This window comes from Abramis brama (assembly GCF_963993115.1).
Source record: "Abramis brama genome assembly, chromosome: 14".
NCBI classification, from domain to species: Eukaryota; Metazoa; Chordata; class Actinopteri; order Cypriniformes; family Leuciscidae; genus Abramis; species Abramis brama.
In genome coordinates, this window is record NC_139976.1 from 11575431 (window position 1) to 11594595 (window position 19165).

Here is a 19165-nt window from a genome sequence, read left to right on the forward strand (position 1 = left end):
ATACACGTGGCCTTATATGAATGGCAATGTGTTACATTTTGTTTGAATTTGGCTGCTATAAATTATGTAACCAATAGATACTGGAAGCTTTGTTGCTTCTTTTAAGAGTGCCCTCACTGGAGGAACTCACATGCATAATGCGATCCGTGCTTTACTTTTATAATGAGAGTGTGATATGATGACCAGGAAAAGGTTTCGTCCTGTTTTCATTGAGATTCTGGCTCTGACTTTCGTGACTGACAGAGAGTCACCATTGCTTCCCTCCATCCGTGAGACAAAAACAACCCGCCGCTTCTCTGAGGAAAGTGGGGCACTTCATCCCATCATGGTTTAGCTCTGATGTTAGCTGTGATGTCTCAACAGGCTGGTTTACAAATAAATAAATAAAATAAATAAATAAAAAAGGGGGCGGCGGCAGTGCTATATCAGAAGTTGATCGTTGTGGCTAAGGCAGTCTTTGATAGGGTTCTGAGGCGTGACAGGACTATTTTTCCCCAATGCTGCTCTGCTAGACGGCTCGAAGAAAAAAAAAAATCTGCTTCATTTGATTGGTCTGAACAGACTGTCAAATGTCAAGCTGTTATCAAATGCAAGATGTGTTTTTATTTAAAAAATGTTGCCAGAGGGGGGGGGAAATGTACACCTATCCGAGGCAGGGTGCCAGACACTCAGGCATCATGTGCGGCCCCCAAAACTGGCACTATGGCCTTTTGCATGTATTTGTATTTGTATTGTAAACGTATTTCTAGCAAATATAACAACAGATATTGGAGTCATTCCCTATTATCCAGTACATTTTCATTTGTCTCCATGATGTATGTCCTATATTCACTCTTAAAAATAAAGGTTCTTTATTGGCATTGATGGTTCCATGAAGAACCTTTAACATTCATGGAACCTTTCCATTCCACCAAAGGTTTTTTTTTATAGTGGATAAAGGTTCTTTTAACATGGTTCTTTTAAGAACTGATCACTGAGTTTGGGTTCTGGTTCTTTTATGGCATCGATGTGAAAACAACATTTTGGAACCAAAATATTCCACTAAAGTTGGAAACAGGAGTGAATTTTAAATAATTTCATGAGAAAAAACATATTCAATACCCTTTTATAGTTTTTTTTTTTAATAAAAATAAATGAATACTTTTAATCAGCAAGGATGCATAACATTGATCAAAGTGTCAGTAAAGACTTTTACATTGTTACAAAAATGTCCATTTCAAATAAATTCTGTTCTTTTGAACTTTATATTCATCAAATAAGCCTTAATTTTTTTTTATCATGGTTTCCACAACAAGCAAACCACAACTGTGTTCAACATTGATAATAATAATAAATGTTCTTGAGCACCAAATCAGCATATTAAATTGATTTCTAAAGGATCATGTGACAGTGACACTGAAGACAGAAGTAATGATGCTGAAAATTAAGCTTTGACTACAGGAATAAATGACATTTTAAGATATGTTAAAAAAGCAAACTTATTTTAAATTGTAATATTTCACAATATTGCTGTTTTTACTGTGCTTTTGATCAAGTGAATGAAGCCTTGGTGAGCATAACAGACTTCTTTAAAAACATTTTTTTTTTTTTTATGTATCTTAGACCTCAAACTTTTGAACAAATAAAAGGACACATAACAGAAATGACCTTGGGGTTTTATTTATTGGAGCCATCATTTTTCTAAAGCCTTGAAGTGACCTATCCTTAATAGATGAAAGGAGCAAACAGCGCCAAGTGACATGAAATAATTATAGTTCGGCAAAAAAAAAAAAAAAACTTATTTCAGCCAGCAACAAATACTGAATCCACGCTTCTTAAAAAGAACCCTGCAAAAAAACGTATTTCAAAAAAGCCAATGAAAACTAAATTCTTTGGCTATTAGTTTTGATCAAAAAAAGAAAGAAAAAAAGTGTTAAATGACTCAAATAACATGTGCAAGGACGACTCTACTGTCCGTGTTTTGAGTGCAGTTGTGAACTTGTCCTGCACTCTTTTCATTCTCAAACAGTTATGGTTGGTGTGGATACATGCGCAGAGATGAACTGGCTTTCGGCAGTCCTGTCAGAATCCTGACACTCCAAAGAGAGTCCAACTCAATGTTTACACTAGAGGAGCCTCATGTCTTCATCTCGCTGGACTGGGAGCGACAAAACAGAGAAATTTATCTGCAAATACACTTTCAGTCTGCAGAAAGATCATCTAGGGCCATATAGCAAATTATATATTGTGATATAGACTGTCAGCTCGGTTGATGGTCAAACAGCCTTAAGTAGTAATCCTATGGTTGTTATTCTATCTAGATGCATAGAATAGCAGCACAGATATCTAGACAAGTGTGCGATATACTGTTTAGTCCCTTCAGTATCACAATACACTGGTCCCTTTACTCTCTGGCATAGGCAATCTATTGCCTTAAGTTCATTCTGGTCTTTATGATCATATATATTGCACTGCAATCACAAAACACTCATACCTTCACCTATGTTTATCGCATTTTCTTCTCCTGCTTCCAAAAGAGTAACGTTCTGAACCGGATCTCCAGCTTAAAAACAAAAGTCCATTTTCCATATATGAAAAAGCTCAATGTTACGTTTCGTTTAATTGAATCTCCATTGAAAAGTGTAAGTGGGGGTTTGTGTTTTATTTATGTGTGTTTTTTCCTCCCCTTCTCCTTTCTTTGTTGCTTCTCTCCGCTCCTCTCTGACAAAAGACGCCAGCCTGCCAAGCAGGGCTGCTCTGGGACGAACCTGTCAATCACAGCTGACGGCACCCTGACAACATGTACGTTAAAAATTAAACTAGCTCTCAAAGCCGACGCGTGACAGCCGAGCCTTTGAAAGTGGCTGCAGTGCTCAGCGACAGAAAAGGCAGAATGAGAGAAAAACATACTAAGAAAACAACAGTGTGATGGGAGTAGAGAGAGAGAGAGCTGAAAGAAGGGAAAAACAAAAGTTGAAAGCAAAAAGAATAAGAAGCACGGCATTGATGGTGGGAGTTTGTGTTATTTCCCTGCCTTTTTTAATTTGGTGATCTTCTCTGAGGACCTGCAGGCATTTCCAGGGATGCTGCTGCAAGTCGCTCTTGATTCTTCGGGTCTTTCAAACAATCTCAAAGTTCTAATCAGTTCACCAACTGAGACTCGGCTTCTTCTTACACGTGCAGTCATGACCCCGACCGGTGTCAATCTTTCAAATGAATTGAACTCTTTCTGTTGAACTTTTTCTCTTAAAACAATCATAGCAGATGCATTTATCAAAATAACAGGGATAGTGCTCTAATGCAAACATTTTCAATAAATCTAAGGACACACGCATGATTTCCCAAAGCAGAACCAAAAGAATTAGTCTACTTACGTATTACTCTTACTCTTTCAGCACAATATGCCAAATTTCTGTATGCTTGAAATAACCAGATCACCAATTTGCCAAAAATTGTCAGAGCACACTGGCATACATCATAAAATGCAATGCATGACACTTGAATAAGCAGTAATCACACCATCTCTTTAAATCTCCTTTAAAGTTATGAAAATTGGACGCGGCCTAAGGCGTGATCCACCTGGACACCACTCGCTGATTTACACATGCAACATTATGAGGTCATGTGACAAATGTAGTCAGATCATGTGACAACAATGTAGCTGAATGGCATACTTGCATTTCTGCTATGTAAAGATATCGTTTTTTAATGTTATTTTAAAGTGCATACTCAAAACTATGTTTTACTGGTTTAGTGTAAAATGTTTTGGTGAGAATTGTGATAGAAATGATTTTTGATCTAATCCTCTGCATTTAATTAATTAGTTTTTTATAATTGTGCTGTATTTTACGCAGTCAGTATCACCATTTCTTGAAAATAATGATGAAATGTGACATTAACATGACTGCTGGGGCCATATTTGCAGTAAATATTATATTTCTATATTATTTCCCATGTGTCTATTAAAAAGTTTAACGTACATTTCAAAGCCAGTCCGAGCACTAATCTGAACATGCAACATGCCAGAATGTTGCAGCACCGAAACAAAAAGCTTTTACATATGTGCATGTGTGCTGTGTGTGCACATATCTTTGTTTGTATAAGAGAGCGTGTGTATTTGTGTATGAATGCCCGCTGTGGCCTGTGCTCCAGGTCAGCTCCCTCACAGCAGCTGTTTAAAATGACTTGCGTCTGAGTCTGAGCCCAGCACAGCACCTGCTGCAGCTGATAGGATTTAGAGCACAGAGAGATGACACAGCCAGTAAATACATATCTGTCTGCACACTTCTTCCAGGAATTATTTTACAAATAGAGAGAGAGAGAGAGAGAGAGAGAGAGAGAGAGAGAAAACATTTAAAGCTCTACTGCACTCTAGTGGTGTGAAAGGGAAACAGTTTGAACGGTGTTCCTGTTGGATGGAACAGCAGATGTGATTGATTTAGGGATGCACCGAAATGGAAAATTCTGGGATGAAACCGAAAGCCGAAAATAAGTAATACATTATTAATTAATTAATTAATTAAACTTGATCATCAACACTCAAATAGCTAAAGCTGAGTTGTACAAACATTTAAATTGCACATAAGGCAGTTTTTAGTAGGCTATGTCAGCTTTTTAATAACAGAATTGTTTCTACTCCAGTCTTCTGGTGAAATATAAAAATTTAAATGAGAATAAACTGTAATAACTTGTTTTCATGACATTAATTCATTATTCATTTATTCAGTATGACGTCAGAACCCGGAAGTCTAATTCGCCGTTGGTTCCCTGAGCTTTTCTTATGTTTTTATTTTTATTTTATTTTTAATTTTTGAGTAGCCTAAAATTAAGCCTGTGGAAAACATAACTTGACCATACTTTGACGTTTTGCTCAACAACGTACACAACGTTTTGTTCAACAACGTACACTGCACACACACACACACACACACACACACACACATCAAGCTGTCTTGTCTAGTTACTTATTAAAACCATACGTTTTCAAAAATTAACATAACTGCTTCAAAATTCGCATTTCCGCTATGGGTGTGTGCAATGTAAGTAACAATGTAAAGCCTACCAGCTGTTTTACTGACGTCTTTACCGGTTCAAACACTGAAAGTGATTACATGAGACAGGATTCATTTCGGTAAGTTAATGCATCTTTCAACATATGCCTACCTTTTGCTGTTCGCCCATATTTATTTCGTGCTGTAACAAGTAGTAGTAGAGAGATCAGATGATGATCTGATCACGTGATCCGCGCTGCCTCTTGAACTTGAATCTGTCACGCCGTATAAAGAGCGCCAAATTTCATAATAAAATCGACAGATTTTTTAAGTTGAGACTTTGCTTCATATAAAAGTATCAAAGCACAAAGTTTTTTTTTTGTTGCAATTATTGGATGGCAGGCACACTACAAATGTTTTGTTCACACATAAACAGAAAACAGCACTGACTAAAAGATTTTAGATTTAAGAAACCATATCAATACCTAAATGTAAACAAATATTATTGTGACAGTTAATGTTTTGTTTGTTACTACTGTTAACAGGATACAATGCAAAGAATAAAATGTTTACACATTAATATAGTTTTCTTGTAAGGTGTTTAAATATTGCTGGCCCCGTTTGGCTGAATGTGTAAGATGGGCCAGTGGATTCAGGTAAAGTGGGCGACCTTTAACCTTCAGTAATTATACTCAAATTCATTAAATAAACTGACATTCACTGGCTATATTATTGTTAACATGCATAATCAGAAAACAGAAATGAGTGTGCAGTTAGGAAATTCAAGTCAGAGATGGAAGAAAGAAAGAAAAGAGCAGAATTAATATGAGGCATTATGTTCATTCTGTGGAGTGAAGAAAAGATGAGAGGAGCAAAATGTAGATGCAGAATATAACGCTTTAAAATATGGACACAATTTAGAGAAAAAGTTTTACAATATGGCTACCATTTTAAATGTTCCTCTGATTGAAATTCTGTTAGCCCTATTTGTTGTTGCATGTGTAGCCCAGTAGTCCCATTCTGAAGTTAATTTTCATCCATATTCTGATTTCTGAATATTCCGATATCATCAAATATAATGTCAACACAACATGTTCTATCAATTGTTTTGAATTTTACACATGCATTGTATGAATTGATGGAATTTTACTTATCATAGCCTAGGCTATATGCTTTTGGGTTTGGGCTCATGTTAAATATGTTGTGGAATATGTTTGTTTGATAATATGTGTTAACAAATCAAAATCATGTGTTTTTAAATAAAATAAATACATTTGTCTGGAGTGCATGATCTCAAAATGTTTATTGGTATATATCTTGCAAATAACACATTATATTAACTGTATTCAAATTTAAATATTATAGTTGGACCTTAAAGTTAACAAAAGTAATAAAGAAAAGAAAAAAAACACATAGGTATCTAAATGACACATTTAACAAAAAGTGGCCCCCTAGCACGTTATTTGGGCATTACAAAGGGGGTAAACAGTTTCATCAGTACAGTTTCATCATTATCGATATGGGGATGAGCCACACACTCCATTAAGCGTCCTCCTGTGTATTATTAATGTGACGCGTAAGGTTTTTCAAACACTCTTTGAGAGATATGGTGCACCAGCACGAAGGTGAACAAAACATTTTATTTCAAACGCTACTTCATTTCAAACCACTCAAAAGGAATTTCACACTGCTCTCAATTTTCTTTTATTTCTTCATGCCTTCACCTGCTCCCATATGAATGCCCTATTTTTCTTTAAGCCTTCCGCTGCTCATAAGAACTGCTGCGTCCCTTTGAAATAAACAGTGTTATTTATTGCTGGTTACAAAGCAGAGTGGCTTCTTCCACTACCATCGATAGCATATTTTTATGTACCCGTGTTCGGCTACAGTCTGAAAGTCAGTAGCCTAATGATAATCAACAATGGCACCTGTCCTTTATCAATATGGTAGCTACTGTCAGGGGCGCGCTAGCAATTTTAGGCCCTATGAAAGAATATGACCCATTACGTACCAAACATATATTTATCACATATCATTTTGTTTTATTTGTAACTATTTGGTAGATTATACATTTATAATTTCTATTGGGCTACATTACTATACTGTTACTTCTCATAAAATCGATCTCTGGGGGCCACAAAAGTGCATGGGCCCTTAGAATTGACCCCACTGTAAAGCATAATTTTGCTTTTTTATCATTTAAATCAGACATGATTTAAAAATATTGTCTTTTTTACAACTAAGGAACTGAACCAGCTTCTTGGCTATACATTAATTTGACAAAGAAAGCGAGCAAGAAAGAGAGATTGTGATTATCCTGAGTGGCTTGGTTCCGCAGTGATACCTGCTGGGACACAAGCACAGGGCTTCTAAATAAATTGCAAGTGGCCTTGGGCAAAGAGAAGAACTGTCTTTTGATCTCCTTTACGAGTGAACGAAGAGAATTTGCAGGCTGTCAATCAAACTCATAAGTCTTCAGAACAATGGGAACGACCTTTATCTGTCTTTTTTTTTAAATCACATATTTCATTATGACAATGCTCTCTCTCTCTCGCTCTCTCTCTCTCTCTCTCTCTCTCTTTCACTCCGGTCGAGAGCCGCACTATCAATAATTGATATGGAGTGGTACGGCCGACTTTCCTCTTTTCTTTTGGAGCCCTTGTCACTAACTGTTGTCAGAACACATTTGCTTTGATGCCAAATTTGAAGAAGCAAAAAAATGGCATCATATGTGATTATATATTTAAGGCTGTAGAAAGGTTGGGGTAGATCGGCTGCTCCTTTTCCCCGTGTGTTCAAGGCGCTCTATTGAAGTTGCTTGTGTTGTTGCCATCCTCTGCCTTAAACACACGGATGCATTGTAAGGATATTCCACCTTCTAAAAGAAGAGATGAAAAGATCTGAGTTTTTTTTTGTCATGTGTCAGTAAACACAGAGACTGTTTTAAGATGAGGGCAGATCACACAAAAGAAACTTACTCTTTAAACTCTGAGCCCTGGGACGGTGGGGGAAACGTCACGTGAGAGGTTGTCTTACCGTGTGGGGAAGACAAACTCAGAAACCCATGATGCATATTCATGTTTGCATGTGTGCAATGAGGTTAAAGGCCCTAATATTTAATAATGCAACATCACTTGTGTAAAAATAAATAGTAAATAACACTTTAAAAAAAAAAAAAAAAAAAAGCACATTCCATATCAAGATAGTTTTTTTAATAACATGGGCCTATAAATACATAATTATAAAAAATATATATAAATGTTGAAGTAGGCCTATTGAAAATTTTTTTTTCAGGAATTCTCTATAGCACAACATAATAAAATCATTCCGTGTTAAATTACATCAAAATGATCCTTTAGACATTGCAAGAAATTACCTCATTGATACAGAATTGCACTGAATATTGACAAACAGGTGCTTGGAAAAGTTCTGTTATCCTATGGTTCAAAAGTTTGGGGATTTTTATTTTATTTTATAAGTTTTATTCAGCAAGGATGCATAAAATTGATTAAAATATTTATAATTTTACAAACCACTTTATTTATTTTCCCTCAAAATGTGTTGATCCATCAGTGTTCAATAAAAACATATAGGCTATTCTACTATGGGAGTAGTGAAAAGCACATTTTCCTTTAGGTGTGCACCGTTGCACCCTAATAAAATCACTGTTTATTGTATTTTCAATCAAATAAATGCAGCCTGGGTGAGCATAAGAGATTTCTTTCAAAAACAATTAAAAAATCTCACTAATCCCAAATTTTTTAACAGTGGTGTATTTAAAAAAATAACGTTGTGGTGTAAACTGTAAATAATGTTGGGTGTAAACTGGGGCTAAAATCATTATTAAAAGAGAAAAGTTTTAGAGAGAGAGAGAGAGAGAGAGAGAGAGAGAACTGCATGTAAACAAAGTATAAACTAAATAATAAGCACATTTGAATGGCTTCAGAGGCGCCCCCAATCCCTCCATTATTCAGTGTATATTCAACCACTATTTCCTCTTTTAATTATCCTCCAAAAGAAAAGATGGAGCACATCAGACACATCTCCACAAAGCCGTCCCTGGCACACTCTCAGAGTGGCCGGCGAGCGTAGGCAGCGTCTGGCGGAGCCGATAGCGAGGCCTGTGCACTGGCAGGGACAGACAGGGCCTGTCTGCAGCTCCACACAACAACAGGAGGATGATCTCTCAGCAAAGGGCCCTCGTCTTCCTCCCCCTCACACGGGAGGCTTTGGCTCGCCCAGCCACATCACACCGTCTCCGACAGCAGATTAAGGCCTGTTCGTAGAAACCCACAAGGCTAATGAAGAGAAGCGGCAGCTGCCATTCACTAGGGCAGAGCTTTTGTCCTAGAACCATAAAGTACTTAAAATTACACATTTTCTTTATAAGAACCTGCACTGATGGCTTCTTTAAATACTTATATCTGGGGCTGCAAAGTCTACTGCATATTGTCTTCAACCCATGAAATAATAAAAATGAATTATGTTTACTTGGGTGCTGTTCTGCTTAATTCTAGATGATATAATTACAATTTAATGCTACAATCAAGAAGCTAACTGTGTATTTGTTGGCCATTTTGTCAGACATTTGCACTGAAAGAGTCTTCTTGCCCTTTCCTGTAATGTCACTAAATTAGACCATCAATTTTTGTCTGAGTTCCTCATTTTTTGATGAACCACAAGACTAGTCCTGTTCATGGTTACCTGGTTAGGTCCAAAAGTCTGAGACAACATTAAAACTTGGAAATAACAAATGGTCTTAGAATTTTAAATTATATATATATATATATATATATATATATATATATATATATATATATATATATATATATATATATATATATACAGTACTGTGCTTGAGAACGCTTGAGAACATGATCAAGTTTTACAAACTCATAAAAAGAAATTCTAATTTTTTTCAAATTCATGTTAACCAAACTTTTCATCAAAATTTCACCCTGATAATAAAATTATTAACAAGCATAAATTGCATTAGAATATATATATATATATATTTAAATAGAACCATTTTCTCAAGCTGGACCAAATGAAATGAGTGTATTTTGCACATTTTATCACCTAAAAAGAAGCTTATGTGAGAACACTTGTACTGTTGATCTCTGGCTGTGTCCAAAGAAATTCTCTCCATTTCGCTCTCTCTCCCATCCCATCTCTCTCGACCGGAGAGGCAGCAAAAGATCTTAAGTGTTGGCTTTTTGTTCTCCAGGGGGAACCAAGAGAGAAAGCTTGGGCTTATTTGAAGTATTCTGCCCCGTGTGGGGAGGAAATGTCTTGTAGTGCTTTCAAGATTACTATTTGCAAGCCTGTGATGTGAGAGAACCATTCCTGTATAGTGCAGAGTACATGTGGTACAGTAATCGTTAGCTAAGCCAAGAAAAGGTAAAAAGAGGAGGAGACAGGGAAAAAAGTTCAATTAAAAGATCATTCCTCACAAAAGACATAACACTGATGAATCATTTACACAAGAGGGTCCAAAAGTCTGATTTTTGCATGATGTTTTTCCCTCCAAAATATACAGTACCGGTCAAAAGTTTGGAAACATTACTATTTTTAATATTTTTGAAAGAAGTCTCTTATGCTCATCAAGCCTGCATTTATTTGATCAAAAATACAGAAAATTATTATTATTGAAATATTATTACAATTTAAATTAATTGTTTTCTATTTGAATATACTTTAAAATATAATTTATTTCTGTGGCGCAAAGCTGAATTTTCATCAGCCATTACTCCAGTCTTCAATGTCAAATGATCCTTCAGAAATCATTCTAATATGCTCATTTAATCCTCAGTTATTATAAATGTTGTAAACAGTTGTGCTAATCGAAAACATTAAACATTGTAATGTTTCCAAATTTTTTACTGGTATTGTATATTTTGATTTTTTTTAATACAAATTACAGTAGCCTATAGTATAAAGTGAAAAAGTTACATTCAAAAGTTGAAATTAATTTCAGAAGTACTTAGTATTTGGTAATAGCTATTAGTATTAGTATTTTGTCCACATTTTGCGTTAATGACTTTACCTCTAAAGTTTGTGTAAAATACATAAATAAATTAATTAGGTAAAATGATCAATGTTGCAATTTTTCTTATTAGACAAGTGATCTAAAAATAGTGCAGAATCTTATTCATTTAATAATTACTTTATTTTAATCTTCCACTTTGTCATAATGTTTCTTTGTTTTAAGTTTTTAAAATCTTTTTAAAAACTTTTTGTTTATCACCAGGTTTAAAATAGATTTTCAATGTGATCTCAAACTTTAATCAGTCTTTAGAATTTTTAAAGAGATCTGACACATTAATTATGTTTGAGACTGTCAGCTCAAGCCATTGACAGATAAAGAAACAAAGCGCTACAACTTCTCTCACTCTCTGAGCTGTGTTTTAAATCAATGCTAGAGTGGCTATCAAAGAACAGTGTCGCTATTGTTTTACAAAAGCTGTCTTTCTCTGTTTTGTGTGTTGTTTTTTTTGCTGTTTTTACTCCAGAGCGTTGCTCCTCATCTTGATGAAAGGAGAGATGAGGGGGGCTTTGAAAAGAATAGAAACACAAGGCCAACTCTTTTTGGCCTTTTGCCTGTCAGCTGAGGGGTTTGCTTACATGCCAGAGTCTACTGTCCTAGAGTTGAAACGACCATCACACAATAATACAAACACATACACATGAAATGTATGACCCACCTCAACACAGCCTTATGAAGGCCTTGCATCAGAGTGGCTCTTCAGGCTATGGAAGCAAAAGAATGCAACATATTGTCGGAGGTTATGTCAACACATTCCAGAACAATCAATAGTGTCAGAATCACTTAGATGAGTACGGCTGAAAATGCACACGGCAGGAAAAAATAGACACCAGATGTACCAAAATGAGTGCTGTGATGAAATCACTCTCTGTGATGCCAGCATTTGAAAATAAATAATTCAATAAAAATCTCCAGACCAAATGGTTGACAAAATGTCTGTCAAGCTGGTTTGCCTCAATCTTAACAGAATGTGACAGTTGTGTTTCCCTCTAATTGCATATTTGATGATGAAATCAAAAAACAAAGCTACAGAGAACAACTTCTACCATATAGGGATTTCAAAAACCTGTGTTGAACGTTTGCTTTATCTGCAGTCTCGACAGTCTCTTTAATAAAGGTGTATGTAGAGAAGGAAGGAGAATTCTTCAAAAGTTTTCAAACGTATTGATGTCAAGAACCACCAAAAATAGAAAATAAATACTTTGCTAAATTAAATACTTTGCCATATTAAATAATTGCCTTTCATGTTATTATGAACATATTTCATTAATATCTAAGGTGAACATCCTTCTCTTCTCAAACCTCCTAGCATCCCCTTGCGGCCGCCGTGGAACCCTCCTTTTGAAAACCCTGTTACGTAAAGGGAACTTTGATTTACATCAAATGAAACTTGTGCACTCAGTTAAAAATTGTTTACATGCCATTTTTACTACACATTGTTCCATATACAGAAAGGCCTGTTATAGTACCTCCCGATCCTTTTGTGGCCCGTTGTGAAAAGAGCACATCACCAGGTCATGGGTGAACAAGGCTTGGTTTGCTGTTAAGGCTCATGAGGTGAGCGGAATTTGTAAACTCTAGCATTCGGGAATAATGGGAGTGTGGCTTTAGTTGTTTTTAGAGAAATGAATAATGGGAAAGGTCTGTGACGTTTTCAAAGGTAGTCTCTGTGACGTGCCTCTGGCAGCAACATGTATGCATCTGTAGAAGAGTATAAAAGGTCCACCGGGACCTCTATGGCAGTACGGCAGAACGGCGCGGACTCCCTGCTCTGCAATCATGGGAAAGGTAGGCGCTGACAGTGGTAGCTTAAAGTTAGAGTGACACTGGCTGTTTAAAATTGCCATTCACATTAAGATAGTATGTGGTTATATGCTACAACAGGGACATTTGTGCAGGACATTAGCTAGAAATGACCTGATAATCATACAGTCTCAAATGTGCTTGTCACACTACATAGAAGACTCCACAAGTGCATCTCAAATTATACAAAGAGACGTTACAAAATACAATTTTACATGAATTTATATATTACATATTGATGGAATCCCAAACTCATGGTTTCTCATGACTTGATTATAAACCATAACACGGCTGTATGTTATTTTCACATACATTGCATATAATATCTAAAACTGGACAAAATGAATCAGGATATTCATTTAAAGACTTAACTTTTTTATTTATTTTTCTCTGATCCTTGCTAACATCCTTTCTACCTGCTGTGCCTTTTGAAATAATTGCCTTTCTGTCATCAGATCATCTTTTACGAAGGCAGCAACTTCCAGGGGCGCTCCTATGAGTGCTCCTCTGACTGCTATGACACCTACAGGCACTTCAACTGCTGCAACTCCATCCGGGTCATGGGGGGTCATTGGGTGGGCTACGAGAAGCCCAACTATATGGGGTATCAGTACGTCATGGGCCCTGGGGAGTATCCTGACTATCACCACTGGATGGGCTTCAACAATTGTATTAGATCTTGTCAGATGTTCCCCCCAGTAAGTCAATCAAACTGATGGGTTTTATTTCACACAGTTAGACACCTTTTAAAAAAGCAACGTCAATCAACGAGCCCTTTGAAGTAATTCATATATGCAGGGGAAAAGAAACAGGTTCACAGGTCCACCAGGAGCGTTAGTTATTTGAAATGGAGCAAGACACACTCCAATGACTGCGCAGCTCATCATAATTCCATTCATCTCTGTTTTTGGCAGTGGAAGAATCATGACATTGTCACTAGAGTTTGTTCGACAAAAATGACTAAACGTCTACTTGAAAATCTTTGAAACAGCAGTACAGCAAGTCATTTTCAAAGGCTCAGTCTCAACAGCGACATGAAGAATTCAGAGTTTCGCCTCCCTAACGTTGTGACAACTGGTCTTTCAAATGTGTCTGCATTGCCCTGATTATTGAGCCTAACTGCTGGTTTTTCTCCCCACACAACAGTACAGAGGAGCCTACCGCATGAGAATCTACAACAGGCCTGAAATGCACGGACACATGATGGAGTTCACAGACGACTGCCCCAATGTCTTCGACCGTTTTGGCCACCACGGCATCTACTCCAGCAACTGTATGGAGGGCTTCTGGGTCTTTTACGAGCACCCCAACTACAGAGGACGTCAGTATTTCCTGAGGCCCGGAGAGTACAGGGCCTGCATGGACTGGGGTTGCATGAATCCCATGATTGGCTCCTTTAGGAGAATGAGGAGCAGTTTAATGTAAAAGCGGTCTGTTTTTTTACCATTAAAGACATTAAAACCAATTAAAACAGTTCTCGCATGCTGTCTTTTCTTCAATACGCTTTGAATTACTCTACAGCGAAGGAAACAGAAAGTTTGTTCTGCTTGCCATTTCTCTTTCGAATGAGGATCCACTGATCCGCTGCCCAATGTACATGAAAATAAAGATCACGATTGCAAGCCAAAGTCAACTTTAGAAATCTGACGTGGTTGAAGAATTCATTTTAATCTCATTCCAAACCATAAAACAAGCTGATAAAAAAAAAAAAAAATCAAGAACTTTGTGCCCATCTGAGAGGACAATTTCAATTAAATCTTGTTTAAATCAATTCATATCCCAGTTTCATATTACCATTTTATCCTCATTTATATGCCCTGCTAGTTCATTGCATTTACATATAAAGCCCTGAAGCAACTAAAAGCAGAGTTTGCAACTTTTTTGTCAAGCACTGAAAAGTGCAGTGGTGCTGTCTTTGGAGAGGGAGAGAGAGAGAAAGCACAAAGCTTGCAAAGACACAAAGGGGGCGCATGCTGGCAGATCTACAGTCGCATTTACTCTATAGAACACATTGTGCTGACCAGACAGAGTTTTGTGAGTCACACACAAAGCCCTGATCCATGCTGGGTCTATAAAGAGGTCCTGACCTCAGAAATGGTTTGGTCCACTCGGAGAACAGTCACAATGAGCAAGGTAAGTGACCAAACAGTGTCTGTAAATTATACGGATCTAAACTAAAAGCATGCTTTTAACTTCAAAATACACTGCCCGGCCAAAAAGAAAAGAAAAGTTGAAGTAGGCAAATGCTTAAGAGTCTAGGATTGGATCATTATTGCAGTGATTATTATGTTTTTAGCATGTTATATGTTTGGCAACAGTTCTTCTAACCCTATTTGATGGAGTGTGTAGTAATTTGAGTTATATTCATACATGTTTGCACTAAGGGTATTTTATGGACAAAATAATGGACTGCAATGAAAATTCAGCTTTGTTAACATTGGTAATGAAAAAATAAGGGATCTTTACTGTACCCATCATATTCTGTTACAAAATAACTTGATTCCTACAATGAAGTGAGAAGGAAACTAATTGAAAAGCAGACTACTATTAGCATAAGATAGTTCTGTTGTGTCCAATTAATATGTTTGAGATTAAATCTGTACATTGTAGACTTCTGTGCAATACAGAAGACAAAAATGTAAACAGACAGACCATAAAACATACTTTCAAAATACTTATACTGAAAAGAACATTTCACTTTATTTATATATATCAAATGTATATAAAAATCTGATAATATACTCAAGAAAAAGTGAAACTGCAAACTTAAAATGTACCTGTAATCCTGTATTTGTCTTTCATTACAACATCCAACAGATTACTTTCTTTGAAGACAAAAGCTTCCAGGGCCGTCACTATGAGTGCAGTGGAGACTGTGCTGACATGCAGACTCACTTTACTCGCTGCAACTCCATCCGAGTAGATAGTGGAAGCTGGGTGGCCTACGAGAAGCCCAACTTTTCTGGATATCAGTACATGCTGTCTAAGGGCGAATACCCTGATTTCAGGCACTGGGCTGGATTCAACGACTGCATTCGCTCCTGCCGCATGGTTCCTTCTGTGAGTCTTTACTGAATAATCAGCATTAGTAGACAACAGTATTATTTAAAAAGCATCCATAATGATAAGAAATATTTTTCTCTTTGCATCAAAATGTTAGAGGTTAGGCTATGTAGCTCACCAAAAATAATGGTTGTTCTTTGAGTATTTTGTACTTTTCTTATTTGATTTTTTGTCTTTAAAGTTTTCAGATGTTTACTCTGTTCTTAATAGTACAATATATATACAGTAACAAACAGGTTTACAGGTATATAACAACAATCACCTCGTCTGCCATTGGTCTGCCAAACAGGACAGATCTTGCCCCATACTCAGGCTATTGGCTGATGCAATGTTGGGCTGATCAGTCAGAGCAATGCTTTACATTTTTGGAGGGAATTAAGTTACAAATGCATAAACAGAGTAGTAGAAAATGATTTCACCTTTAGGCTATGTCCTTTATATATATATATATATATATATATATATATATATATATATATATATATATATATATATAAATAATACTGTTTGTTTCTTCCTCAGTACACTGGAAACTACAGGATGAAGATCTTTGAGCGCTCCGATTTCGGTGGTCAGGCAATGGAGCTGAATGAAGATTGCCCTGATCTGCGTCAGCGATTCAACAACGGAGACATCTCTTCTGCCAATGTCATGGAGGGCTACTGGATGCTCCATGAGCACCCCAACTACACTGGCCGCCAGTTCTTCCTGCGTCCTGGGGAATACAGGAGGTACGTCGAGTGGGGCAGTCCAAGTCCTACCATGGGCTCCCTGCGACGTGTGACTGACCTCAAATGAAGATTTAAATCACGCAACCACCTCTCCCAATGTGTCAACAGCACTGCCTGTCCATGCAGCGACTATGTCTAACCTTCAATCACCTCGAGGTGGTCGTGCTGAATGTATTTGTGATGCTTGCTGTAATCCGGCACAAGTGCCGTTCAGCCTGGCTTAAGTAGTGCTATCTGTCTCCTTTAACACTGTTGACCGAGCAAACTGTGTATTTTATTGGCACCCTTCCCTTCCCAACTACAACTGGAAATAAATGAAAAATGTATTAAAATCAAACAAATGATATTTGTACAGTCTGAATGCAATGCAGTGAATGAAAACGTCAAAACGTTGACGTATGAGTATATGTCGTCCATTTATGGAAAGCCAATTGAGCCAAACATGTGAAACTAACATATTACACACAATTATGCGTTTGCACGTAATTATGTATTAAAGGGTTTCAAATGAACTTTTTCACTCGCCGGCCAATTTGGCTACTAAATTTTTAAGTTACCGGCCATTCAGAACTTCTACTAGCCAAAAGAAAAAAGAAACCAAATTAATGTCACAGCTTAGCCTATATATACATATAATTTGGATTTCATACATTCATTTCTTATTCAAACAAAATCCTGTCATCCAGCCGTCTCCTCCTTCCTCTTTCATCCGCATCCTTTTCACCCAAAATCTGTTTTAGGTAGACAGATCAATACAGTACATAGAACATCAAAAAATTTACGATTTTGGAAAAACCTTTTCTAACCAAATGCTTTTAAATCTTCACTAATTGCTTCAATGCAAATGAACAAACATTCCGTTATTTGTTGCATAGTGACATGTACGTTCAAGTAAGCCAGATATGCGCAGATTATGCGCAATACGCTGTATTCATCATGGTGACTCACAAGTTGAGTATTTGCGCTAAATCTGCACAGATTTCCTTACACGAACTTCCCCAGCAAAGTAAACATAAGTAACAAGCCAAATTGGCTAGTGATTTGACAGCGTCACCCGCCACAGTTGATTTTTAGTTGGCAGGTGTTAATTTCAAACCCTGCGCGTAAATTACGCGTTAACATGTTAGTTTCACACGTTTTGGCCCTCTTGGCCTTCCGTATCCCTTGCCTTGATGGTGCATGACTTCATCTTGTGCCCAAGAGACAAAAGAAAATTATTAGGGAAACACAAGCTTGTTCTTTGAACTGAGTTATTAAGGAACAAAAAAAAGGGTATCTGAGGATGGAAGAGTAGAAGACTTTTATAAGATCACATGATGTCTTGCAGACGCTTTGGGCCCATGAAAGAGGCCCCATATTAGCAGCACATCATAGGGCAATGCAGACTCAAAAAGGAAGAGTCAAAGTGGCCTGGTCCTAGCCCCAAGCATGCAGCTCTCTCAGAACACAAAACAAAACCAAGTCCATATCTCAGCTCATGCATTTTTCATAAGGTATGGATACCGAGCCCTTTCAGAGATAAATATCAATTATTGAAATTTTTAATTAGAAGCCCATAATTGGCAAAGATACAAATGAATAAATAACTTTGACGATTAATTATACATTTGAAAAAATTAGGCTCTGCAGGGAGCACGTTTGAGTCTCTAAAGATCAAGGAAACACAAGAAATATGCGTTTTCGCCTCAAGTAATGTTCAATTAAAGCTGTACTGACTGTGAAGGTCCGATGGCTTGTTTAATTTCCATATACCCTAAACTCTCAACTTAGACCTTGACATGTGACATTTTGTGTGCAGGTTGACGTAACACCAAATCAAGAATTATTTAGCAGTCATAATTTCAACATCATAAAACTGCACAGACAAAATTAATCTAAAATATAATTTTAAGGGTCAACGCTCATGTTACTTTACAAAAAGTGATCTTATCATTTGAAATTTAGCATAACAACCTTTGTTTCACATGTTAGTTATAATTATGCTTTCTTACGGCTGCACCTGTATTTTCGTCTCTTGTTTTGGCAGTAACACTCTCCTCATTTGAGCATTTTTTTAACCTCTTTCATCCAAAACAGTCATTGATCATAGATCTTACAAAGTAAAGTTGGAACACAATAACACATGAATTAGACTCTGTTTCTCTTCATCTCTGGATCTTTTTAGTTCCCGATGAAGGCTCATTGAGCGTAAACCGCATATTTTGGAGAATAAAAAGAATTCGTAAGTCAAAAGGCACTGGCACTTTCATGGCAAGCCTCAGTCTTCTCGCAGTCTCTTCTTTCCTAATAGCAACATAATTAATCCTCTGTAGTATTGTTTTCACTCTTCCATGTCCCACTTAGTGCTTGGCAAGTCTCTCTCTCCCTACAGAACAGCCTCTTGATGTTTCCCACACTGAACTGCACTTAAGAAAGATTATTAATCAAGTTCAAAATGGCCCCAATACTTGTCGGCTTCCTCCTTAAATCTTTTTCCAAACATCTTTCAGGTACAAATTAAACTTTCAGGTCTTTATCAGAAGTGTCGAATGTATCCAGAAGCACTTGGAAAG

General features: G+C 36.9%; 2 protein-coding genes across 2 annotated transcripts; both read left to right on the forward strand.

Annotated features, from left to right (window-relative positions):
- Nucleotides 1-12646: 12646 nt before the first annotated feature.
- On the forward strand, nucleotides 12647-14292 carry crygmxl2 (crystallin, gamma MX, like 2). The gene is made up of 3 exons (XM_084135544.1): nucleotides 12647-12804; nucleotides 13275-13517; nucleotides 13966-14292. Exons 1-3 carry the CDS (start codon nucleotides 12796-12798, stop codon nucleotides 14242-14244), a joined length of 531 nt encoding a protein of 176 aa, XP_083991670.1. The 5' UTR covers nucleotides 12647-12795; the 3' UTR covers nucleotides 14245-14292.
- A 524-nt stretch (nucleotides 14293-14816) lies between these two features.
- crygmx (crystallin, gamma MX) lies at nucleotides 14817-16957 on the forward strand. Its single transcript, XM_084135543.1, has 3 exons — nucleotides 14817-14952; nucleotides 15637-15879; nucleotides 16405-16957. The coding sequence occupies exons 1-3, from the start codon at nucleotides 14914-14916 to the stop codon at nucleotides 16678-16680; spliced, it is 558 nt and encodes a 185-aa protein (XP_083991669.1). The 5' UTR covers nucleotides 14817-14913; the 3' UTR covers nucleotides 16681-16957.
- The last annotated feature ends 2208 nt before the right edge of the window (nucleotides 16958-19165 follow it).